Source organism: Pleurodeles waltl, unplaced genomic scaffold (assembly GCF_031143425.1).
Source record: "Pleurodeles waltl isolate 20211129_DDA unplaced genomic scaffold, aPleWal1.hap1.20221129 scaffold_135, whole genome shotgun sequence".
Taxonomy (NCBI): domain Eukaryota; kingdom Metazoa; phylum Chordata; class Amphibia; order Caudata; family Salamandridae; genus Pleurodeles; species Pleurodeles waltl.
In genome coordinates, this window is record NW_027149841.1 from 348,689 (window position 1) to 376,076 (window position 27,388).

A 27,388-nucleotide genomic window follows, 5' to 3' on the forward strand; every position below is an offset into this window, starting at 1 on the left:
ACGAGCACCACAGTGGACTTGCGTGGCTTGGTAAATCTCATTCTAGGCTTTGCTCCACCTTGCATCACCTTGTCTGGTGCAAGGGCAATGCAAAACCTTAAATATTTGGCCCCGAGTGCACCTATTTTCACACAACTCCTCATCAAAATGTAGCTACCTGAATGTCAATGTAAAGTTCCCACAATCACTGCATCCTACGCAGACTATGCTCCCACCCGCAGCCTTGCCACTTCACTTAACCAAGATTAAATCACCAATATTATGTAACAATCAGGATTGTGAAATGTCGCTTTGTTTGATGATGTCTGGTTGGGATGTAAAACCCATTGTGACATCATTCACAAGGTGGCCCTTTAAAAGATCAGCCCATCATCCTCTGATTTCCAATGTAAATCTCCGCTTTTGGTGCTGGATTTCTACTTCCACATACTCTCTCCCTCTTCTCCTCCACTCACTGTGTAATGCCCAGTTTGTATATTTTGAGGTCTGTTAGTTAGGATTGCTCCACAGTACACAGATACGTGGACTCCAGTGCATCAGTGATATTTGCCCTGGCGCAGCACTGTGTGCACATCACTTTCAATTGTGTCCACAACTGCACCTCACTGCTGCAAAGCTGTCTGCTGTTTTTTTCATTTCTATGAAGGAAGTTTGCAGTTTTCATTTTCTAAAGTAAAGCAATATTTTTAAATTCAAAAATGCCAAGCACGGATCTAACTTAACTATCCAGTCCATCGCAATGCTTCCTTCAAATGAAAAATCCATTTTTATTTAACAGTTGTTTGCAGTGTTGAGGAAAAATGTACATTTCTCCTCAGAATGATATTAATACCAAGTAAGACTTTGCACATGGTCATTAAAAGTGAACTCTGGTTGAATTACATTATTGTATATTTCAGAATGACAAAGATCAGTGGTGGCAAAAGGCTTATCTCAAAGGTCATAAATGTCCACCAGCATGACCATCCACTGTACAGCAAGTTGAAGGCTTTGAGCAGACGTTCAAGAATATTTTGGGACTGCCAGGATTGTAGGGCAGCAGGCACAATGATCCTGGAACCCAAGAGTCCTGAGGCGCCCATTTAACCCAGATTATCTTGTATTTTTTCTACCCCAAAAGCATTCAAAAGGGCAATTTCCCTTACTTGCACAAGAGCCCCTGGGCTCCTTGCTATGTTATTGGAACTGCTTTGAAATAGTTGAAAAATAAATTATTGCAGCATTAAAATGTAAATGTTATAAGTAAATGTTACTTCAAACAAACCATCTATATCTAATAAACTTGCAGAATTGTAGTGCAGGTTTCCTCACTGTGGACTTGAGGTTGAAAAAATAACTAAAATTATTTGGCACTTCTCCAAAACACATAACTAAGAAAATGCACTTGAATATTAATTGAACATTCATACTTGAAAGTAAATGGAGAGCCAGGCATGAAACCTCCAAACCGAACTACCTACAAGGCTGTAATCAGAAGCGGCCACCAGCAAATACGAGACTCCAAGAAAAAAAACACTAGTGGACTGCATTGAGGTAAGCTGCAAAAAGATCTTCTCCATTGTTTTGTTTCATCTCACCTCAGCCACCTTCAACAAGATTGATGCCTTGCAACAACTCTTCAACAACCTTCCAGATTCTTCCACAGTAAAATCACAAACATCTACAGAAACTTTTCTCACACCAACCCAACACCAGAGAACTCGTTGCTAACCCACCCACCACCTACCAAGAAGGCCACTTGGCTGAATGGACAGCCCTGACCAGAAACAACTGTGGCAGTCATGCAGACCATCCACTCCGGGGCCCCCACGGGCCCATGCCCCCACTACATCTTCAACCTGGGAACATCACTAATCAGCACCAGCCTCACCCACATTAACACCTCCATCTTGGCCACCACTTTCCCAGATGAATGGAAACTCCCAGAAATCAACACCCTCAAGCCCATAGACAAACTCAATTGACTGAGCTGCTCCCAACCCATCAACCGGCACCTCTATCCAGCCAAAGTGACTAAGAAGGCAATAAATAAGCAGCTAACAACCCACCTCGAACTACATGATCTTCTATACAACACTCAATCAGGATTCAAAAAGAACCACAGTACTGAAACAGCACTTTTCACGGCCACCAGTGACATTTGAATCATCCTGCACCTAGGAGAAACAGCAGTGCTCATCCTGCTTGACCTCTCCACAGCTGTCAACACTGTCTCCCATAACACCCTTGTGAGAAAACAGGGCTGATTGCAGAGGCCCCCTAACTTTTTGCCCCCATTTTCCACTTTTGGCTGGTGTTTTCCTGACTCTGATGGTGCCCTGGGTACTGCTAACCAGTCCCAGGGCCTGTGCTCTGTGTAAAATGGATATGCAAATTAGGCTAATTATAATTGGCTAAGTTAACCTACCTATATGTCCCTAGTATATGGTAGGGCATGTAGGTTTAGGGACCACAGCATAGGTGGTGCACCCATAGGTGCACTGCTGAGGTGCCCAGTGTCATTTTAAAGGCAGGCCTGCCTTGCTGGCTGCTTTTAAATTAAAGTTATATGCAAATTCGACTTTGGAATTAAAAGTAGTTCCAAAGTCTTAAACTACCTTATTTTTACATATAAGTCACCCCTGAGGTGTGCCCTATGTGCCCCTAGGGCTGGGTGCCATGTAACTATAAGCAGGGACTTTATAAAAATAGATTTATAAGCCCTGGTGAGGTAAAAACAGCCAAATTCGTTTTTCCCTAATTGAAGTAAATGGCCTTCATAGGCTAGAATGGGGAGACTTTATTTTAAATTTTAAAGTCTCCTTAAATGTTGCATACCAAGAATTTGGTATCAAATTAATTGTTGTAATAAATCCCACAACTTCCAGTTGTTGGATTTAATATAACTTGTTCAGGTAAAAAGTTATAGACTTTACCTAAAAAGTTGTCAATTTCAGCCCTGCATTGTTTTTGCTGCTGTGCTCTGATTGGCCAGCCTGCAGCAGCTTAGCCAAGCTGCCTTGATGAGGTGTGAAGTGGCCTGGCTTCACACAAAGGAATGTGCCTGTTGGAGAGAATCTCCCCTCAGCAGATGTTGAGGCAGGAAGGGTGAGGGCTGCCAAACTGGTCTTCAAAGGCAGAGAAGGACATTTGGAGCAACCAGCAACACCCCCACATCCTGCAACCCCAGACAACTAGGTGCCCCCTTGATTAGATTAGGAGAGGGCAGGAGAGGGGTGTGTTTATGATTTTTAGCCACACCAGTGGGTGGGCTCAGCCAGATGGAACCTCCAAAAATCAGATTCAGCCATGTTGGATTTTTAGAGAATGTTGCCTTCTGGGCTGGATTTTTGCCACACTTCCCAGGAAGTGGTCATCACAGGGGGACGACCCTGTACCTGATTGGAGAACCAGGACCCCCCTGCTTTTCACCCAGGAGCAAGGATAAAACTGGCAGACCTGCACCCACACCTCAGATCCCCACCAGATTTCAACAAGAAAAGAACTAAAGGAGAAGAAGGACTGCCTTGCTGGACCCCTGGCCTGCACCTGGAACCTGCACTCAGAAGGACTGCACCAGCTGCACACTTGGGCTTCACCACAAGAAGGACTTTGCCTGGCTTCAACTGGTTCAAGGAGGGACTCCCTGTTTGCTACAGGTGAAAAATTGCTATCCAGAGTCCCCTGCACCAACTCCTGAAGAAAGTGACCAGCTGACCACTGTCCAGTGGCCAAAAAGGAGTTTGCGCCAGGTGCATTCTGGGAGTTGAAGTCCGCACCCCCCAAAGACCATCTCAGAACTTCTGGACCCTTGGGGTGAGCTGTGGACCCCAAAAGAACCTTAAAAGAACATCTGGGTGAAGCCCCAGAAGTTTGGAGAAGATTTGAGAATGTTTGTAAAAAAGCTCCATAGAGGGACCGACCCGCCGCGGAAATTCTAGCCGGCTTGCCTCAACCGCGACCCGGCCTGACTTGGTGGTTCGTCCCGGTAAAGAAAAACCTCTGAAAAAGAGACTAAGGGGGTCATTCTGACCTCGGCGGTAAAAGGCGCTTACCGCCGGTCAGAAGACCGTCATTACACCGCCGCGGCCGCGGTAAACCGCCACGGTCATTCTGACCCACAACTGGCAAACTGCCAAAAACCCGACCTCCACTGAAGGCCGCCACATCAGCAGTCAGCGATAAACTGGAGATGACCAAACCTCCACCGTCACGCCAACACAAACACGCCCATGCCATTCCGACCCACGAATCCACGCGGCGGTCTTTCAACCGCGGTATTCCATTGGCGGTACACACCGCCGCGGTCAAAATACACACACCTTTACAAAACACAGCCACATTGGACAATTTGAAGTACACACACCTGATACACATACAAACAACACTCCCACCACTATATAAAACACACACCCACATCACCCACAAACCCCCACAAATCGAAATTCAGAGACAAGGCGCAATACACAGAGAGAGAGCACAGGGAACGCAAACCACAACACACACAGGAACCCAACATCATCACCCACACCACATCTACGCACAAAACACCACACACCACCACACTCATCACCACAAACACCACCCCACACCTCATCCACACCACCCCATGGCACCCCAAAGACACCCCAGGTTCTCGGACCAAGAACTCAGGGTCATGGTGGAGGAAATAATTAGGGTAGAGCCCCAGCTCTTCGGCACACAGGTGCAGCACACCACAATAGCCAGGAAGGCAGAGCTATGGCAAAGGATCGTCGATAGGGTCAACGCTGTGGGACAGCATCCCAGAAATCGGGAAGACATCCGAAAGCGCTGGAACGACCTACGGGGGAAGGTGCGGTCGATGGTGTCAAGACACAACATCGCTGTGCAGAAGACAGGCGGCGGACCCCCACCCACTCCACCCGAATTCACAGCATGGGTGCAAGAGGTCTTTAACATCCTGCATCCTGATGGCCTCGCTGGAGTAGGCGGAGGAATGGACTCTGGTAAATCTAATCTCAACTACTTCACCCCCCCCAAACCACCAGCATGCCAACCCACACCCTCACCCCCAACCCCCCAGCACACATCCTCCCTGCTAATGTCTCACCAGCACAACCCACCCAACCCAACACCAACCCCTGAATGCCAACACAAACCATGGACACCCATCACCTAAGCATGACCACTGCACATACCCAACCCCCCCCCCCCCACAAACCACCCTCACAACTCCTCCCACAAGGGAATGCCAGCACTGGGGGACAAGGGCACCCACAAATCACACGCCATGGCACACACAGAAGCAATAACCATACTCTTTTACCCCTGCAGGGCCCGAACGCCAACACACCGGCCAGGAGGGTCCAGATTTGTCCATCCCACCCACAGAACAGGCCCCCAGTGATGACAGCAGCTCTGTCGACCTAGAACCTGATGACCAGCCCGGACCATCGGGGACCTCTGGACAGTCGGTTACCCTCAGTCAGCCACAGGCCACAGCAGACCTACCCCCCTCTGGAAACACCAGCACAGCACCCACTCAGCGGGCCCATGCCTCTGTCTCCAGGACAGGTCAAGCAGCGGTGTGTCTACCAGTACAGGGCACCCAGGGTAACCCACCACCCCAACAACAACAGGGACCTGGGGGCAGTGGTAGTGGGCACACCGTCCAGGGGACAGAGGCCCAGGAACAAAGGGGAACTGGGAGGGCTGCTGTGCGACAGAGGGAGGACAGGCCTAGGGAACCCACTGTCCAAGAGGCCCTCACCACCATCATGGGAGCGTACCACCACTCCCAAGAGACGATGGCGACGGTCCTGGCCAGGTTGCAGGAGATCCTGCTTCTGCATGAGCAACAGAATATGGGGTTCCAGGAAGAACTGCACATCATCAGTTCCGCAATGGGTACAATGGTGGTGGCACTCAGCCAGATTGTCACCACTTTGCGGGACCATGTGGCCCCCCCAAAGGGCCCCTGCCACTAGCATGGAGGAAGAACAGCCCACCACCTCCGCCGGCGCTAGTGGTCAGGAGGCCCCGACACAACAGCAACGGCCCACCCGGACCCCACCCCCTGCAGAACAAGAACCACCCCGCAAGAAAGGCCTGAGATCTAGGAAGAAGACAGAGTAGGATGTCAAGACCCCCGCCATGCACGGATCCCCCCGGATGTCATCCCACTGTCCCACTTGTTCACCCTGTCCAACCTTGAACTGCCCCTGCTCCACCTTCCACAGGCATATGGACAATGCACCTGTAGGAACGACAGTCTGGACTCTGCCATGGACATGCCTCCACCATCACCCATCACCCTTTTTGAACTAGACACCTATTTTTAAACTTCAATAAACACAATTATTGCACAAAAACCAACTGGAGTCTGCTATCTATTTATTTAAATCCAAATGTATTCGATATAATCAACCAAACATTTCTATTTACATCGTGATGACAACATACCAGTGTCACACAGCGGTAGTCCATGGGGAAATAAACCAGAGGGCACTCCGTGGGGATCAGATCACTGAAATAGGAAGTGAAATACACAACTAAGTAATCACACATTGGGGTGAAAGGTCAGACAGTAGGGAGCCACTACAGTTATAGATATAATACAATGCAGGAGTAGATTTTTACCTGTGTGTTACTGGAAATACTGTAGTATCACTCTGTCCCTGTTGTCTGTGTCGTCCGCTTCGTCTTCCTCCTCTTCACTCTCCGCAGGCTCCACAGCGGCAACAACACCACCATCTGGATCATGCTCCTGCAGGAAAGGCACCTGGCATCGCAAAGCCAGGTTTTGAAGCATGCAGCAGGCCACGATGATATGACACACCTTCTTTGTTGAGTACATTAGGGATCCACCAGTCATATGCAGGCACCTAAACCTGGCCTTCGGGAGGCCGAAGGTCCGCTCAATCACCCTCCTAGTCCGCCCATGGGCCTCATTGTACCGTTCCTCTGCCCTGGTCCTGGGATTCCTCACTGGGGTCAATAGCCAAGGCAGGTTGGGGTAACCAGAGTCACCAATTAGCCACACACGCTGTCTCTGTAGTTGTTCCATCACATAAGGGATGCTGCTATTTCGCATGATGTACGCGTCATGCACTGACCCAGGGAACTTGGCATTTAAATGGGAGATGTACTGGTCAGCCAAACAGACCACCTGGACATTCATCGAATGCTAATTTTTTCGGTTTCTGTACACCTGTTCATTGTCTTTTGGGGGAACCAAAGCCACATGGGTACCATCAATGGCACCAATGATATTGGGAATGTGTCCAAGGACATAGAAATCACCCTTCACTGTGGGCAAGTCACCCACCTCAGGGAAAATGATGTAGCTCCGCATGTATTTCATCAGGGCAGACAACACTCTGGACAACACCTTTGAAAACATAGGCTGAGACATCCCAGATGAAATGGCCACTGTAGTTTGAAATGATCCACTGGCCAAAACATGCAGTACTGACAGCACCTGCACTAGAGGCGGAATCCCTGTGGGTTGGCGGATGGGTGACATCAGGTCTGGCTCCAGCTGGCCACACAGTTCCTGTATAGTGGCACGGTTGAGTCTGTAGGTGAGTATGACATGTCTTTCTTCCATTGTCGACAGGTCCACCAGCGGTCTGTACACGGGAACATTCCTCCGTCTCCTCGCAAGTCCCAGCGGACGGTGCCTAGGAAGGACAACATGGAGCACAGAGTCAAGCAACCCACAGGTAAGTGCCCACAGCATGCACATAACATGAATCTCTCGGGATTGAATGGCTAGTATGAATGTCGGAGCAAGGCCTAGCCATGTGTGACGCAGTAGAAATTAAGCCAAGTGGGCCCTTGAAATGGCGGCTGCCTGACCTGTGAAGTGTGACAATGTGAAGTGAGGTCATTGCGCTGGCGTGGCACACCGTGGCGGTAGGCGGTCGCAGTCCGCGGCGCAAAGCCGCATTGGACAACATTGAACCCTATGGGTTTCAGGAGCCAATGGCGATGAGCGCCGGCGGTCGCGGTACGCACCGCCGCGGCCGTATTCGCCATTTTCACAATACTTAATCACACGAGACCTGAGCATCCACAGGAGAGGACCTATTCTGCAAGTGCTGCTGTGAGCTCGGTCTGGAAGTGACAATGGCTGCTGCGACTGCGGAAAGGGCCCCCGCCTTCAGTTCCGAAGAGTTGGAGAAGCTCGTGGACGGGTACCTCCCCCAGTATGCGCTACTCTACGGTCCTCCAGACCAACAGGTGAGTACACGGCGGGCAGTGCATAGTGGGTATGCCTGTGATGAGTGGTGAATATGTACGATGGAGGGGAGGGCAGCGAATGACGAATGCATGGCACGACAGATGAGAGCATGTGCCACATGGCAAGTTTGGGGAGGGGGGGCCACTCACATCGAGCATGCAGAAAAGTGATGATGTTTCTCTTCCCCCCCTGTACATGTCACATAGGTCAGCGCCCATCAGAAGATCGACATTTGGCGTGCCATCGCCAAGGACGTCCGGGCCCTGGGGGTCCACAACAGACGGGGCACCCTCTGCCGCAAGAGGTGGGAGGACATCCGCCGCGGGAGCAGGAAGACCGCAGAGGCTCTGCTGGGGATGGCCTCCCAACCTAGGGGGGGTGCCAGTCGTACATTGACCCCCCTGATGTCCCGGATCCTGGCGGTGGCCTACCCCGATTTAGATGGGCGCTTGAGGACATCACAGCAGACACAAGGGGGTGAGTACCAGCACATTCAGCTATTTCGCGTGCAGTGAAGGTGCCTGGGTGGGGGAGGAGGGCTGTGGGTATCCCTAGGCCAGGGCGATTTCTGTAGGATAGGCCCCTCCGTGAGGTATGGTCCTGTGCCCCCGCCCCCCACCTCTGTAGGGTGCCTAGTAACGCGATTCATGGACCTGTGTATTCTGTGTGGGCAGTTGTCGCCCATAGGCATGTAGGGCATGTCCCATGGAAGGAGTTGTGTACCCCAAGTGCGCAGCGTAGTGCAGGGGGCTTCTGTGTCTGTCCTCTCCGCCAACGGTGTCCCCAATGCATGCACTCAACTCGTCTTTATGTTTTCTACCCCCCCCCATTTTCTTTGCTTTTCTGTGAATGTGTGCGTTAGCATCATCAGGCGGAGAAGAAGTGGCATCGGCGCAAGAGGGAGCTGCATCTCACATGGCCCCGGAGGGCCATGCAACGGACTCCGACATGACCAGTGAGACGGAGGGCGAGGGGGGCTCCACCACGGGGACCCGTGCAGACGTCAGTGACACCGACACGTCCTCGGAAGGGAGCTCCCTTGCGGTGGCGGCAACATCCGTGCCCACCGATACTACAGGTACAGCTGCCACCCAGCGCACCAGCACCGCCCTCCCAGCAGGCCTTCGGCCCGTGCCCGCACGGCCAGGAAGCCGGCCATCTCCTTCGCCCCAGGCACCTCAGGCCCGGCCCCAGTCACCCCTGCTGCCCTCAGTGAGGAGGTCATTGACCTCCTGAGGACCATCATTGTTGGGCAGTCTACCCTTTTGAATGCCATCCAGGGTGTGGAGAGGGAGGTGCATCAAAGCAATGCGTACCTGGAGGGCCTTCATTCGGGTCAGGCTGCCCAGCAGCGATCGTTCAACGGTCTGGCCTCAGCACTGACGGCAGCAATTGTCCCTGTCTCCAGCCTCCCTCTTTTAACTGCCTCCACCCTGTCCCAGTCCCCTGTTCCTCTGCCTATCCCATCCACACCTACAGACCAGCCTGCACACACCTCAACAGCCAAGGTCAGCTCATCAAGACATATGCACCACAGAACACACAAGCATTCACCCAAGCAAGAGACAGATGCAGACATGCCAACAGCCACTACCTCCTCTGTGTCCCCCACCTCCTCGTCTCCCTCCTCCCTCCCTGTGACGTCTCCACTCACACTTGCAAGCACACCACCATCAGCCATTACACCCATCACCAGCACACCCTCCAGTACAGTCCGCACACGTGCAGTCACCACCCCCACTGCCATGTACACGTACCCTGTGTCCTCTCCCAGTGTGTCTGTCACCCCCTCTTCCAAACCACACAAACGCAGGCAGGCACCCAACCAACAGCCATCCACCTCACGTCAGCCTCCAGCCCATGCACCTGCACCCAAAGACAGCACACTTGACTCTCCTACAACCACATCCTCTTCCTCCACTCCCATACCCACTCCAGCTACCCTTCCCATGGCTCCTAAAAAACTTTTCCTCTCTAAAGTGGACCTCTTTTCCTCACCTGACCCACCCCCTCCATCCCGTAAGAGTTCCACAAACACCTCAGCCACCACCAGCCCAGCAACTCCCAAGAACGTCGTGTCTGGTTTTTGGAGTCCGCCCTTTCCTTGGGCTGGGACATCGTCCAGCAGCAAAGGCACAGCCAGCCCCCCCTCTGGGAAGAGGAGCAAAAAACTGAAGGCCAGGCGCGACAGGCCTGATATGCCTGCCCCCAAGGAGGGTAGCATTGCACCGTCACCTGCCACAACGGGTAGGGGAGCCAAGGGCCACGGACAGTCTGTCAAGGAGGCCAAGGGCAGCAAAACAGAAAAGGCAGGGAGCAGCCGACCTGGCCATGAGGGCCCCACCAGCCCCATTCCGGGGGTATCGGAAGAGACCCAGAGACCCAGGACTCCATCACAGGAGGGCCCGCAATGGAAAGGTCCGATGCTGACTGAGCGACAAGTATTGGCCAGGTGTGGTTCACCCGAAACACAATACAGGCACCGCTGAACAAGGGCCGCCGTGAGGTGCACCGCTGAACAAGGACCGCCGTGAGGTGCACCGCTGAACAAGGACCGCCGTGAGGTGCACCGCTGAACAAGGGCCGCCGTGAGGTGCACCGCTGAACAAGGGCCGCCGTGAGGTGCACCGCTGAACAAGGACCGCCGTGAGGTGCACCGCTGAACAAGGGCCCTTCCTGTCAAGCACCGCTCCGCTGGTGCCTTCCTGTCAAGCACTGCTCCGCTGGGCCCTTCCTGTCAAGCACCGCTCCACTGGGCCCTTCATCTCAAGCACCGCTCCGCTGGGCCCTTCCTGTCAAGCACCGCTCCGCTGGGCCCTTCATCTCAAGCACCGCTCCGCTGGGCCCTTCCTGTCAAGCACCGCTCCGCTGGGCCCTTCCTGTCAAGCACCGCTCCGCTGGGCACCGCCGTCTCAAGCACCGCTGGCCTATTGGCAGTCCCGGTTCTGTGTCGGGCAGGGCTTCACGAGGCACTCTGCCCACCATGCCTCCTCCAGGACCAGTGGACTATGTTATCCACCTGATGGACTGTGTCTTTGCACTCCCCAGGACGGCACAGTGGGCAAGCCACCCACTGTAGAGACTTGAGAGACTGTGGCTTTGCACTCCCCAGGATGGCACAGTGGGCAACCCACCCACTGTAGAGACTTGAGAGACTGTGGCTTTGCACTCCCCAGGATGGCACAGTGGGCAACCCACCCACTGTAGAGACTTGTGAGACTGTGGTTTTGCACTCCCCAGGATGGCACAGTGGGCATGGAGGCCCTTCGTTGATCTGGCGTCGTGGACTCATGTGGCTGAGGTGCCCCCCCTTCCATCCCCCCTGAGGTGCCTGTTTTTAATTTTTGTGATGCCCCAGCAGTGTTCTCTCCAATGGACTCGATCTCGTGTGTGGGCTTTGCCCATGTGTTGCTGAACATTGGCCCACGGACATTTGTACTTTGCAAAACTGTGCCGGACTTTTGCTACTTGTATGGATATAGTTCTAGATGTGTAATCATTCTTTATATGTTGCTAAGATCGCTATACTTTATTGTTGCAATAATATAGTTCTAATTTTACAGTCATTGCTTTTGTCTTTGTTTTTTGTTGTTGTGGGGTTTGGGGGTGTCACTCTGACTTTTTAATCTGCATTGGTGTGTAGGTATTTCGGTGGGGGTGAGGGTGGGGGTGGGTGTGTGGCGTATGTGTGTGCCCGTAACCTTTCCTCCTCCCCCCTTCCCTGTGTCGTAGGTGCAGTACTCACCGTTGTCGTCTGCGGCGAGGTTCGTGATCCTGGAAGAAGAGCAGGAAGGCATTGGCTGGGAGGATGTGGAGTTCCGGTTCCATGCTGTCCCGATTCCGCGTGGAGTGTGTCGAGGTGAGCGTTTTCCATTGGAAATGTCTGTTTCCGCCGTGTTTTCATCGGCGGGGCTCCCGCCCCGGAAAAGGTGGCGGATTGGTGGGTCGTGATAGTGTGGGCGGTACATTGTCTGCCGCCTGCCTGTTGGCGGTGACCGCCGCGCTGTTTGTCTGTCCCGCCGTGGCGGTCGGAGTGTTAAAGTGGCGGTCTGCGTTGGCGGTTCCCGCCAGGGTCAGAATTCCATTTTTTTGACCGCCTGCCTGTTGGCGGGTTGGCCGCCGCTTTATCACCGACCGCCGAGGTCAGAATGACCCCCTAAGTCCGAAGGTAAAAAGTTGACCGGGACCTCCCAGCCATCGTATCCGAGAAGGGCTCCATGGACGTCGGATCAAGATCCAGGTTTACCCTGGTCGAAGGATTTTCACCTCGAAAAAACGACTAAGTCCGAAGGTAAAAATCTCCACCGAGGAATCCAGCATCGCGTATCCGGAGAAGGGCTCCAGGAGGTCGGATTCGACTGGCAGGTTCGTCCCGCTGAAGAAAATATTCAAAATAAAGACTAAGTCAGAAGGTAACTTTTTAACCGAGGCCTCCCGCGACTTGTAGCCGAGCAGGGCTCCATCGCGGTCGGCCTGAAACTTTGACTTTGCCCTGGTCGAGGTGCAACCAGATGACCCGATTGGCGCTTTTTGTTTCTAAGCGCTAGAAAAATAATAATTCTTTAAAAATTCATATCTCCGGTTCCCTTTATCCGATTTTATTCGTTTTTGTGTCATTGTAAAGATAAAAATATAAACTATTTTTATAAATTGGTTTTGGATTTTTAAACTGTTTCCTGTGTTTTATTTAATTACTGTTTTGTGATATTTGAATGCTTTACACACTGTCTCCTAAGTTAAGCCTTGACGCTCGTTGCCAAGCTACCAAGGGTTGAGCTGGGGTTAATTTACTGAGACCTAACTGGACCTAAGTGGAGGTTAGTGGCTTGTTGCTAGGTGTAGGTACCTACCTGCCCTTACCAATAACCCATTTTCCAACATTTTTGGTGGCAGCGGTGGGATCCTGTATTTGTGTTCAGTATCACGTTACAGTTTTAAGTAAATCAAATTAAAAATCGTTTAAATTGTCCTAGTGCAAAAATTATTTTTATTAATTTTTAATTTTTCTTTTTTTATTAATTTGGATTAATTTCTAAATTCTTGTTTCCAATTTTTGCAATAAGTTTTTGTTGACACAAAACCAGGGAACCATGGAGCTTGATCTGGCTAGCCTACCCACACTGACAGTAGTCCAGCTTAGGGGGTTGTGTACTGAAAGAGCGTTGCCTGCAACCACTGACCTCAGGAAGCAAGTCCTGATCAAATCCCTGACAGCATGGGCTGAGGCCCAAGAGGTAGACCCAGGGGAAGCTCCACAGGAGGGAGAAGCAGGGGAGGATGCTAGCTCTAACCACTCAGGGGAGGGAGGGCATCTGAGCCTAAGTGAGGATGAGGAAGACCGGTCCTCAGTACATACAGTCACTAGGGGCAGATCCAAAGCTAGTGGTGGGAAAGGGGTCCCTTCAGGAGGAGAGAACCCATCCATCAGGGAAAGAGAGCTGGAGGCCCAGCTAGCATACATAGCTTTGGAGGCAGACAAGCTGGCCCTAGAAAAGAAAAAGTGGGCAAAGAAAGAGAAAAGAGATGGTGGCAGCGACAGAGAAGTTGAGGTGTCCATGGGTGGGGGAGTTTGCCCCAGATTACCCAAGGGGGTGGTTCCTGCTTATGTAGAGGGGGATGATATAGACAAATGGTTGGAGGCCTTTGAGAGGGCACTCCAAATGAGAAGGGTTAGGCCTCAATACTGGGGTTCCCTTTTGTGGGAGTTGGTCCCCAACTCAGGGAGGGATAGGCTTCTGACCTTAAGGGGGGAGGAGGCAGATTCGTACCCTAGTATGAAGAGGTGCTTAACCAAGAAGTTCGGTCTGACCCCAGAGCAGTATAGAATGAAGTTCAGGGACACCCAGAAGGTCAGTACCCAGTCTTGGGTTGACTTTGTAGACACCTCCTTAAAGGCACTGGAGGGCTGGATTATTGGTAACAAAGTAAATACTTATGAGGGGTTATACAATCTGATCATGAGAGAGCACATCCTGACCAATTGTACCCAAGAAAGGTTATGCCAGCATCTAGTGGACTTTAAGCAGACCAACCCTAGAGAGCTAGGGGAGGCAGCTGATGAGTGGTTGAGAACCAGGGTGGTTGTCAAGTCCCAGGGGGGAGATTCCAAGAAGGGGGGGTCAGGTCCCCAAAAACCTAAGGAGGGAGGTGGTAAGCCCACCACAGAGACTCCCTCTGTACCCCAGAACCCTAAGAAGGAGGAGAGTAAATCCCACTCCCACTCTGACAAGCAGAGACAGGGAGACCCAGGGTTAAAAAAGCTCTTGGACAGTAGGGCTTGCTTTGACTGTCAGCTTTGACAGGTCACTTCAGAGGAGAAGCAGCCTGTCCAAAGAAGGTGGTTAGCACTGGGCTGTCCAGTGTAGCCATGGAGGAGGACTCCTCAGATGATGAAGTCCTCCTAGCATTGAGCTGGGAGACAGGACCAGATGGTAAGCTGGTGATCCCTGAGGGTGGAAGTAGGCACTTCCACCCCGTTCAGGTGAATGGGATCCCTACCACTGGCCTGAGAGACACCTGTGCCAGTCACACTATAGTGAGTGACCGGTTAGTGACTCCAGACATGTATGTCCCAGGAGAGACAAGGAAAGTCAGGATAGCCACAGGGGAGGTCACCTCCAAACCTGTAGCCATAGTGCCCCTAGAGAGGGAGGGTATTCTTGACTGGTTTAGGGTGGTAGTCAGTGCTGACCTCCCCCTAGATTGTATCCTGGGCAATGACCTCCCAGAGGTGGGTCTGGTCCCAGATGGGGCGGTCGCCCAGGGCGCTCCCCCAAACCAAAGTCCTAGGGAGTCAGTCCCTACAGTTAGGAGACAGGGGTCCCCAAGAAAAGGAAAGAAGAAAAGGAAGGGTAGGCCACTCTTAAAGAGAGTTCCAGGGAGCCAAAGGCCTTCTGCCCCAGTAGGGGGGGAGCCCAGAATTGGCACTAGTGAGGCCTCACCTGACCCCAAGAAGGTCCTGAGTAGTCAGGCAGCTGTCCAGATGCAGGGTGTTGCCCCTGCACTGACAGAAGGGAGAGTGGAAGGAGGGTGTCTGCCACAGGAGGTGGTAGCCCCCCACTCTAGACAGCAAGAGGGGTGCCAGGACCCCAAAGTTGCCCCTAAAGCAGCTCAGCCACCTGTCAGTGGAGAGCTTAGGGTGTGGTTCTGGGTACTGACAGCTGTCAGTAGCCTCTGCTGGGTACTAGCCTTCCTGGCAGCACTGTACCTGGCCTGGGAAGCAGACCCCAGGGCCAATAGCAAAGTAGGCCCCCTGACCCTGTTGATCATGGTGGGGTTGCTCAAGTGTTGGGTGACCTCTTTGGGAAAGCTAGGTGTTGCCCTAGCAAAGTTAGGAGTAGGGGAGGTGGGCACCTCACTACCCAAGTTGGCAGAGAGAGAGGAGGAAGACCCCCCTAGAGGGAAGTTTCAGCTTGAGATGGGTCCTTTCACTGTTGGGATGGCTTCACTACCCAGAGGGAGTGACCATGACAGGAGGATGTAAGGCAGAGTAGGCCCTGCAAAGGGACAGCCAGTTTTCTTCACTGTCTTCCTCGCCTAACAAGCCAGGAAGACTCTCCCAGGGTTGGGCTGAGTCTCCTGGGCGTGTGGGCTGGGGGGGGCTTGTGTGAGAAAACAGGGCTGATTGCAGAGGCCCCCTAACTTTTTGCCCCCATTTTCCACTTTTGGTTGGTGTTTTCCTGACTCTGATGGTGCCCTGGGTACTGCTAACCAGTCCCAGGGCCTGTGCTCTGTGTAAAATGGATATGCAAATTAGGATAATTATAATTGGCTAAGTTAACCTACCTATATGTCCCTAGTATATGGTAGGGCATGTAGGTTTAGGGACCACAGCATAGGTGGTGCACCCATCGGTGCACTGCTGAGGTGCCCAGTGTCATTTTAAAGGCAGGCCTGCCTTGCTGGCTGCTTTTAAATTAAAGCTATATGCAAATACGATTTTGGAATTAAAAGTAGTTCCAAAGTCTTAAACTACCTTATTTTTACATATAAGTCACCCCTAAGGTGTGCCCTATCTGCCCCTAGGGCTGGGTGTCATGTAACTATAAGCAGGGACTTTATAAAAATAGATTTATAAGCCCTGGTGAGGTAAAAACAGCCAAATTCGTTTTTCCCTCATTGAAGTAAATGGCCTTCATAGGCTAGAATGGGGAGACTTTATTTAAAATTTTAAAGTCTCCTTAAATGTTGCATACCAAGAATTTGGTATCAAATTAATTGTTGTAATAAATCCCACAACTTCCAGTTGTTGGATTTAATATAACTTGTTCAGGTTAAAAGTTATAGACTTTACCTAAAAAGTTGTCAGTTTCAGCCCTGCATTGTTTTTGCTGCTGTGCTCTGATTGGCCAGCCTGCAGCAGCTTAGCCAATCTGCCTTGATGAGGTGTGAAGTGGCCTGGCTTCACACAAAGGAATGTGCCTGTGGGAGAGAATCTCCCCTCAGCAGATGGTGAGGCAGGGAGGGGGAGGGCTGCTAAACTGGTCTTCAAAGGCAGAGAAGGACATTTGGAGCAACCAGCAACACCCCCACATCCTGCAACCCCAGACAACTAGGTGCCCCCTTGATTAGATTAGGAGAGGGCAGGAGAGGGGTGTGTTTATGATTTTTAGCCGCACCAGTGGGTGGGCTCAGCCAGATGTATCCTCCAAAAATCAGATTCAGCCATGTTGGATTTTTAGAGAATGTTGCCTTCTGGGCTGGATTTTTGCCACACTTCCCAGGAAGTGGTCATCACAGGGGGACGACCCTGTACCTGATTGGAGAACCAGGACCCCCCTGCTTTTCACCCAGGAGCAAGGATAAAACTGGCAGACCTGCACCCACACCTCAGATCCCCACCAGATTTCAACAAGAAAAGAACTAAAGGAGAAGAAGGACTGCCCTGCTGGACCCCTGGCCTGCACCTGGAACCTGCACTCAGAAGGACTGCACCAGCTGCACACTTGGGCTTCACCACAAGAAGGACTTTGCCTGGCTTCAACTGGTTCAAGGAGGGACTCCCTGTTTGCTACAGGTGAAAAATTGCTATCCAGAGTCCCCTGCACCAACTCCTGAAGAAAGTGACCAGCTGACCACTGTCCAGTGGCCAAAAAGGAGTTTGCGCCAGGTGCATTCTGGGAGTTGAAGTCCGCACCCCCCAAGGACCATCTCAGAATTTCTGGACCCTTGGGGTGAGCTGTGGACCCCAAAAGAACCTTAAAACAACATCTGGGTGAAGCCCCAGAAGTTTGGAGAAGATTTGAGAATTTTTGTAAAAAAGCTCCATAGAGGGACCGACCCGCCGCGGAAATTCTAGCCGGCTTGCCTCAACCGCGACCCGGCCTGACTTGGTGGTTCGTCCCGGTAAAGAAAAACCTCTGAAAAAGAGACTAAGTCCGAAGGTAAAAAGTTGACCGGGACCTCCCAGCCATCGTATCCGAGAAGGGCTCCATGGACGTCGGATCAAGATCCAGGTTTACCCCGGTCGAAGGATTTTCACCTCAAAAAAACGACTAAGTCCGAAGGTAAAAATCTCCACCGAGGAATCCAGCATCGCGTATCCGGAGAAGGGCTCCAGGAGGTCGGATTCGACTGGCAGGTTCGTCACACTGAAGAAAATCTTCAAAATAAAGACTAAGTCAGAAGGTAACTTTTTAACCGAGGCCTCCCACGACTTGTAGCCGAGCAGGGCTCCATCGCAGTCGGCCTGAAACTTTGACTTTGCCCTGGTCGAGGTGCAACCAGATGACCCGATTGGCGCTTTTTGTTTCTAAGCGCTAGAAAAATAATAATTCTTTAAAAATTCATATCTCCGGTTCCCTTTATCCGATTTTATTCGTTTTTGTGTCATTTTAAAGATAAAAATATAAACTAGTTTTATAAATTGGTTTTGGATTTTTAAACTGTTTCCTGTGTTTTATTTAATTACTGTTTTGTGATATTTGAATGCTTTACACACTGTCTCCTAAGTTAAGCCTTGACGCTCGTTGCCAAGCTACCAAGGGTTGAGCTGGGGTTAATTTACTGAGACCTAACTGGACCTAAGTGGAGGTTAGTGGCTTGTTGCTAGGTGTAGGTACCTACCTGCCCTTACCAATAACCCATTTTCCAACAACCCTCATCAGAAGACTCCATAACATTGGCATGCAAGAACCCACTCCCAAATGGATCTGTTTCTTCCTCACGGTAAGAACCCAAAAAGGTCAGACTGTGACCCTTTTCAACATATACATGACACCACTCCTCAACATCATCCAAACACAAGACATCACCATCATCTCCCACGCCGATGACACCGAATTCATCCTCTTCCTGATGGACAAGGAACCACCATCAGAAACAACTTCACCAACTGCATGACCATGGTAGCAAACTGCCTACAGCTCAACTCTGAGAAGATGGAATTACTGGTCTTCGGCAACAAGACCTCTGCATGGGACTCAACCGGGTGGCTGTCTGAACTACGGCCAACACCCACATACTGCTTAAGAAATCTAGGGATCATCCTAGATGACAACCTCAATATGATTCCTCAAGTCAAAGTAGTGTGCACTTCCAGCTTCCACATCCTATGCATGCTATTAAAGATTTTCAAATGGTTGCCTCAGAACACCAGACAGACCGTCACACAAGCATTCATCACCAGCAGGCTGAACTACGACAACACATTCTACACTGGAATCTCCAAACAACTTCCTACCCAGACTCAAGGTCATTCAGAACACTGCTGTAATACTCATAGTCACTGCAATCACATCACACTGCACTTCAAAAAGCTTCATTGGCTCCCCATTCACAAGCATATCCAGTTTAAACTTCTCATGCACACATACACAAAGCCCTACACAACGCAGGAATAGAATACCTGAAAACCTCATACACTTTCACCAACTCAGCAGACAACTATGCTCTGCCTCACTCTCACTTGTACACATTCACCGCATCCGCAAGGGCAAAACTGGAGGTCGCTCCATCAACACATCAGAGCCTTCTCCTCACTTCTTGAGCTGCACAAGAAGCTTAAAACCTGACACTTCACATAAGCACCTTGGTGACCACACACCTACATCCCTCTCCAAGCACCTGGATAACCCATTGGCTGATTAGTGCGCTAAACAAACCAACATAGCATAACATAACATAGTCCGTGCATGCTCAGCTCAGTCAGTGCATGCTCAGTTCCAGTGAAGCTTCTCGGTCCTAAACACACCCAAAACTATGCAGCTGGGAAGACTGACTTTGGAGTGAGCCAAGCTGTTTGAATATAACACTTTAACTTCCAGGTGAAACAGGAACCTCTGGAGTGGATGCATTATTTCACGCAGCCACATAGCTGAGATTCACCAGGGAGATCTTGACTAAACCTTGAGTTAATCTATCACACAGGTGCATTACTTTACATATACTAAAGTACATCTTTAAACTATTTTACAATATTTAGTAAATAGTTCAGAGAACGGCTTACATCTGAATGTCACAGAAGTGATATTTCCTTGAAATAAGTAATTTCCAGAGAGAGCCCAAACTATGAATGTGTACAGGTTTCCAGGCACTAGATTGTGGAGGATTACTGATTCATTCAAAATTCTCACAGTTGTTGAAGGGTTCTCTAAGACCTGTACCATGTAGGCGCTCTTGTTACCATGAGGTGGGAGCCAATTGAGAGACACTGAATCAATCGAGTCTTGGCTTGCGCGCAGATTGAGGATTGTATCGGGCACTGCAAAAAAAAGTCAGAAAATTAGTTTTCATTTTTTAAATCTTGGAAATAATACAAATGGGATTTGTTCCTTTATGTTGGGTTGTGTGACAAAATATTGTGACAAAAATATTGAGGACCGAAACATTGTGGAGGTAAGTGCATACAGCAAAGTGTAGATTTACTATTCTTAGCTTCACATCTACATATCTGGAAGATTTATATATCATCAAGGTACATATATGAGGAGTTTAATATAGTAAACATATGCTTACCTTTATCAATGTGCCGTCATGGTATTTTGGTCCTCGATGGTTTAGCATCTAGTCTATGCACTGAACCCATGATATTCTGCAGTCGATGTTCTAGTGGAACACCTATGTTGATCGTTGTGAGTGGGTATGTGAGTATGACATAATACTTGGTAAGTACAGATACCACAGAGTGAAATTGTAATTATATTTATATAGCTCTTACTAACCCTGAGGGGGCATCGAAGATGCTTTTCGGCGAGTAGCACGCTACTCCAGATAATTACAGATGTGTGTTTTGTCAGATTTCCAGTTGTTCTTCTTCGAATGAGGCATAACATTTAGAATCCGAGTTTTACATCCAGATTAATGTCTGCAATGGTCTTTTCAAACAATATCTCTGTATACATTTTGCCAGGTTTATGCCGGTGAAATTTGAAAAATAAGCCAATGCATATTGTGTGCCCGCAGGAGTCAGAATCTAAAGTCAGGCACAGGCTCGCGTCAGTAGCCAAGATGGCATTCCCTTTAGACTCAGAATAAGCCTGGATGTCTCCGGCCTGCCTCACTGTCACCAATCGAGGAGAGTGAGGGACCAGCGATGCTCATGACAGATTTGGGACTTCAGCAAGTGAAACATTAGGTCATGTCTTGAAAAATATATATTAAAAAAAAAAGACAAACCCACTTCTGGACTCTAAAAAGTAATTCTCTGTTAACCAAAGTTGTATGTGTTTTTTAAGTAGAAAATTGTTTTGGCGATATAAAAAAAACAATGTTCATTCCATCAAAATAAGCAAGGAACTCATGGGGGAGGAATGTTGAAGGGGGAATGTGATTCTAAATGGAATATCCAATTAAAGTGACTGAAAATAAATGCATTTAAACATTCAGTGCACAAAGCCACCAATATACATTTAACAACTGAAAAGACAAAGACAATTAAAATATGTGCTACATATCCCAAAAGTGGATTGAAAATGGTAACTCTCAAAAATCAAACAGGAATTCCTAAAAATAAACAAGGAACACACTAAAATAACAACGGAAGAGCAAATATTTTTTTTCTAAACAAGCTCCCCCTTATCCTTTTATAAATTGGAAAGAAGTTCTTGCGAGACGGTCTGGGTAGGAATAAAGAAAGTCCGGGGTCTATCAGATTTAACCATTTATTAATAACACATTGCTATGGGAAAATCATTCTTATTTTCTTGCTAATAAAGAAAACAATAAAATGATAACTTCAGATCCACTGAGTTCAAATTGGTTCGAATGAATTCTTTTTCGATTAATAAAATTCACAACAAGCACATGCATTTGAGGAATGTACTTTAAATTTCCAGAGAATGATAACATTCTGTAAATTGCCAGAGTATAGTTGTTTTTTAGGGCATCTTCTTGCGAGTACTGCGATGGAAATGCGTGACTTTCCCGCATAAATGAGGACGGTAGCTTTTTCAGCTATTTGATAGGGTTGTATAAAAACGATGAGTTTTTTCTGCCAAGGCATTTAGTAAAATGTACTATTAAGGTGCACAATTAAGCTGAGTGTGCCAACAAGTTTCTTATCACCAGGCCGCCATGTTTTCAGCTCTGGCTCTTCACTTGACAACTTTGTCCTTTCTCAGTTCCAACAGGTGGTGGCTCCTCAATTTGGGTGGAGGAGCGTTGCCCTCCCGCCAGCAGCGGCAGCTGCAAACCCTTTACCAGAAAATGACCATAAACTTTGTTTATGATCGTTTTCTGGTAAAGGGGGCGGGGCCACAGGGTTTAAGGGCAATGAGGGGGAGTGCTGAGCACTCCCCCTCACTGCGCATGTATGTTTGGCCGGCCGTCTCGGGCAGGCCAAACACACATGCGCAGTAGGCTCTCTTAAGCCTGGCAACACAGTTGCCGGGCTTGAGAGAGCCTGCACAGGCTCCCAGTCTGGTGTGCTCAAACACTTGTGGTTCTACACAGACTCAAAAGAGGAAATATGTAACTTACAGGGAGGTGTGAAAGTGTGGCTAATAATATCAATGACGGAATCAGAGTGCAGTATGTGATCATATGCTGAGGAATAAAGACGCCTGTTACAGAGCTTTGTTAGTTGTGTGGTTTTTTGCATGTTTCCTGGCTGGGGAGGATACTACAACTGGTGACGACTAGGGGATCTGTGCCCTGAAGAAACAAGAATGCTCTCCCTGAGAGTTTGCAAGAATGGAGCAAACTGCTCATGCATACCATGTGTGCACATATTGAGAAGAAGCAGTTTGAAGTTCGCATGCTTGGAGTTGAAGATCTGTTCCAGCCCATAAAAGGCCCTCAAAGAAGTGGAAGGCCCAGCGGAGGAGAGCATTGAGAAGGTTGAAAGAAGAAATACTGTGTCATGAATCGTTGCTCACCTTCAAGAAAGAAGATGCTGATCTATGACCTCTGTTCGGTCGTGATGACCCAAGTGTGAACACAAGGCCAGTGCTTGCAGAAGGTACAGGTCCAAGCGAACAGCGGAAGCCATCTGCACAGCATATGCTCTCAGCGGCAGTAGAAAGAGCTAGAAATATGATGCAACTGTGTTTTTGAAACCACCATTCAACACCACCAAAAAGCAACATATCGGTACCAGATGACAGCATGCATCAAGGCGTTCGATTACTTCATAGATGCTTTAGAAGAAGTAGATGACAAGAAAGTCATTAAGTATTTAAAGAACCTTGGAAGTGATGGAGTAAAAGAAGTGCTGAAGAAAATCTCACAGACTGATGCAGTAGTGTACAATCAGATCGAAGGAGCATTGGATTCCAAGTTCAATCCGATGCCGAATGTCGACTATGAAAGGTACATTTTCAGTCAAGTGAGACATCAAGCTGGTGAAATGATGGATGAGTTTATTGAAAGACTTGAGGTGCTCAATAAGCACCTAAAGTTTAGTGAATTTAATGATGAAGAAGCCATACACTTCCGGGTCATTGTTGGATGCCTTTCAGACCCTTTCAGAAGACGCACATTCGGACGCTCAGGCTAGAGACAATATTAATGGCTGTAACAGCCGCCGAAAAAGCAGATCAACAAGGTGCTGGTATGGAAGCTGGAACAGTGAAAAATGAATCAGCGTCGGTCATGAAAAGCAAGCACAAGTACAAGGTAGATGCACACCTGTCGACATCTTCAAAGAAGAAAAAGTTGTGTTTTCGATGTGGGTTTTCATTTCCGCATGAAGGCACATGTCCAACCATAGGGCAGACATGCAAAGGTTGCAAACAAGAAAAACATTTCATAAAGGTTTGCAAAGTGAAAGAGAAACTGAATACGTCACAGAGATAAGAGAAAATGCACGCCAGAAGGTTCAAGAAGCATACTCGCCATGCCCAAAAGGCAGCAAATCAATACAAGCAGAAACTAGACAAAGTCAATCATTGTCGGGCTCATCCTATGAAGGGTTTTTAACGTCATTATCAAGTTCCACCTAAGAAGATGGATGTGGGATGATGATGTCAACCAAAGAACGACAGGCGCATGTCAGTTCGGCTGATTGCAAGGAAGAACAAAACAAAAACCATCAAACAAAACAATTGTATTCATTTGCACACTGCCCCAACCTTACATTCAAATTCAACGGTTGCCCCATTACCTTTATCATAGGCAGTGGGGCATCAATTACCATCATGCCAGTTGAGAAGTTCGATAGCCTCTCTCCTGAGCCATGCCTTAACCCATCAAAAATGAAGGCATACACGTGGGCTACTTCTAAACTGTTGCAAAGTGAAAGGTCATTCATAGTTAGGGAGAGGGTGTGGCTTAACGGTCTGAGCTGGGGGAGCCAGGCTCAGGTCTCATCGCTGGCTCAGCATCCTGTCATTCTGGGCGAATCACATAATCTCCCAGTGCCCACAATTCAGCGCCTTGAGACCCTCACAAATGATTTGCCCCATTTTACAAACCCTGGATTTATTTATTTATAGTGATATTCCAGGCGTCAATTCACGTTCTTCAAGAAACTTCGCCCAGTGTATGCCTACTCCGTTTTGCCACAGTTTCTGACATGGGAGTGAAATCTCTCAATTACACCCTTCACACACAATCTGAAACTGTAAGCTAACTTCTGTCATTGATTCATGGCCTAGGGAAGGCTCAAAACAATGAAAGTGTGACTTCACCTTAATGAGGACATTTTCCCTGTTGCCTAACAGCACAGCAGAGTCACTTTTCACCTGCAAGAAGCAGTTGAGAAAGAACTAGAAAGCACGCCACGGTTCCTACACCATGGGTATCAGCAACAGTGGTGGCGCCAGAAAAGGCCAGTGGAGGTGCAGTGTTGATATCCACCAGGCAAACAAAGGAGCGAGAGAGAAAGCATCCAGGCCTGCACATAGGGGGCGTGATTATGTAACTGAACTGTGCCAAAGTCTTCTCCTGTCTTGACCTGAACAAGAGATACCATCAACTCAAGTTGGAAGAGAAGTGCACATACTTGTTCAGATACAAAATGTTAAGTTTGTAGTTTCAGCAGCCGCAGGAATATTTCAGGATGTTATACGTTGAATACTTCAACCTGTCAGACATATTTTTAATTGTAGTGATGACATACTGGTATCTGGAGTAACGCAAGAGGAGTATGGCAAGGCTCTTACACAAGTGTGCCAGTTACTTGTAGATAAAGGACTCACTCTGAACGCAGCAAAGTGTGAGTTTCAGAAGACCAGACTTACATTTTTTGTGCACATAACCTGACCTAGATAAAGTGCAAGCACTGTCAGCTACTTGCCCACCAAATGAGGACACCATGCTGCAATCCTTCTTAGGCATGGTGAGTTATTCCTCAAGGTACATTCTGCACTTTGCTACAGCAAGTGCCCAATTAAGTGGCATGACAAAAAAAAATTCACTTTCCAATGGTCTTCTGAATGTGATCAAAGCTTCAAAAGAATAAAACACACAGTTGAGAATGCAACTGAGCTGGCCTATTTGACCCCCAGTTACCTACTGAGGACACAGTACATGGGAGCCCGGTGTGGCTGGAGGCAATCCTTGCTCAACAATATAATGGTCATCTGAATGCTCAGAGACACATTGTGGCCTATGCCAGCCGAAGCCTCTCTGACCCACAATGTGCCTATTCTCACCTGGAGAAGGAGAGTTTGGCTGTAGTGCGGCTTTGCGAACATTTTCATGTGTTTCTATATGAAAAACGTTTCACTATCATTACAGACCACCAAGCACTGCTCACTATTTTTGGAAACCTGAAAACCAAGATGCCCCCACATGTTGAGAGTTGGGGGTTGGGACTGCAAGAGCATCACTATGCTATATACACAAGCAGGGCAGGGCCATAGCTACAAGGTGGTAAGGGGAGCAGGGCCCGGCACCCCATCCTAAACGTTGCTGGCAGTGGGTAGATGACAAGGAGTTTTTAAAGAAATGCTTTGTCCCATCCAGGCATTTTTCACCTCAGGTGAAATTCAGTATGTAAGCTAAAGTGTGCTCCAGTTAAGAATAAATATTGTGGGGGAAAAAAGCTTAGCATTCTTTTTATAACAATGAACAAATCCTCTTTACTCTTCCATTTGAACACTGCGGTTTCAGACATGATGATTTGAATTCTAGATAGTGGAAAGTGCAGGGAACTCTACAGTTCACAAGTATAATACACGCAATCTGGACTAGAGTGAGAAATTCATATTGGTTTTGTAGCTGGAAATTAAATGTAGGCTGGCCCTGGGAATGCTTTTCAGGAAAGCATGGACTGCAGATTAGTGATAAAAACAAAATGCAGGGCTACATTAGATATAATTGGGCCTAGAGACGAGATAAATGAAAGTATAAAAGCAGTCAAGGTTCGGCACACAATGTTAGAATTAATAAAATATAGATTGGAAACCTATTGTATTGAATTGCACTGTTTTTTTCGTAGCACTGAGTCTGTCCCTAGCGAGGCCTAAATCACACGTCTGGATGGTCTGGTTTCATCATTTATATACAGCTTCATACCAGTGACAAGGATATTGAAGGACGCCATGTTGTATCAACTGCTTGGTGCATGGTTGAATGGGTGGTTGTGTAGTTTGGTCTTTATTGGACACGTTAGGTGAAGAGTGTGAGGTATGACAGGGTGAGGATATGCTGCTGACTTTGGAAACGGGAAACCAGACCGTGAGTCTCAGCATTGGCTCAACATCATGTAATTCTGGACAAATCACTTAATCTCTCTGTGCCTAATATAAAAAAATAAATGTGACATTGTTTAATGCAACTGGTGCCATTGTAAGGTGCTTCAATACTTTCGGATTGAGTTTGTGCAATATATAACTATAAACATTAAACGATATAAAAAAACAAGGCCATACATATTTTGGAGGCATTGTTAAACCACCAAGAAATACTATAAATGGGATAAAGCTTCCCCTGCCATATATTATAAGGATATTGCAAGTCACCAAAGAGTTCCCAGACCATATAGTGGAGCAAAGCCAAAGGACAAGTATAAAATCTCCCCTTCCCACAAACCTCTTAAAACCTTGGACCCAGATAATCAAAAGTGTTACACAATGCAACACAGCAACCAAAGTTCCTATGCTGTGTCATGTGACATGGAGAGAGCAGAAAAGCACCATATCTACAGAGATGTGGAACTCGCCTCCTCTCTCCTGAGTGCCAATGCACAATCAGGCAGCCAAGTACCATGCACACACCTTTGCACAATTATGCAAGGCTGCCTGCATGAGGCTTGCATAGGTTTTGCATTGGAAGGGCACCTTTCAAGTCCACAATACTATGCTTAGACTAACTTGTTTGCGACCCCATAGCGAGCCTTGGCACTCACGGGGATGGTGGCCTGCTGGAGACAGCAGACCACCATGTCCGTGACTGCTTTTAAATAAAGCATTTTTTTTTTCTATCTGCATCCCGTTTTCCTTAAAGGAAAACGAGCTGCACATAGAAAAAAATACTGAAACCTTTTGTTTCGTTTTTTTTTCAGAGTAGGCAGTGGTCCATTGGACCACTGGCTGCTCTGAATAAATAATTTTGTGATCATTCACAAAATGGAAGGGGTCCCCTGGGGACCCCTTCCCGTTTGCGAATGAGTTACCATCCACTTCAAGTGGATGGTAACTACATCGCGGTGCGAGTCGCAAATAGGAAGGGAACACCCCTTCCTATTTGCGAGTCGGAAGCACATTTTGCGAGTTGGTTCCGACTCGCAAAATGCGTTTCTGCATCGCGTGTTGCCATTAGCGCTAATGCCTTGCTACATCTGGCCCAAAAGCATTTCTT

General features: G+C 48.6%; 1 protein-coding gene across 3 annotated transcripts in view; it reads right to left on the bottom strand.

Annotated features, from left to right (window-relative positions):
• LOC138273992 (tenascin-X-like) overlaps positions 1-27,388 on the bottom strand; it is a 193,138-nt gene that overhangs the window by 75,690 nt on the left and 90,060 nt on the right. For 2 of the 3 annotated variants that reach the window (XM_069218927.1, XM_069218925.1), the window contains one exon: positions 19,653-19,907. The exons of the other annotated variant lie outside the window; for it this stretch is intronic. In XM_069218927.1, the coding sequence (XP_069075028.1) occupies positions 19,653-19,907 (255 nt within the window). The remainder of the gene's footprint in view (positions 1-19,652; positions 19,908-27,388) is intronic. 3 annotated transcript variants of the gene reach the window in all.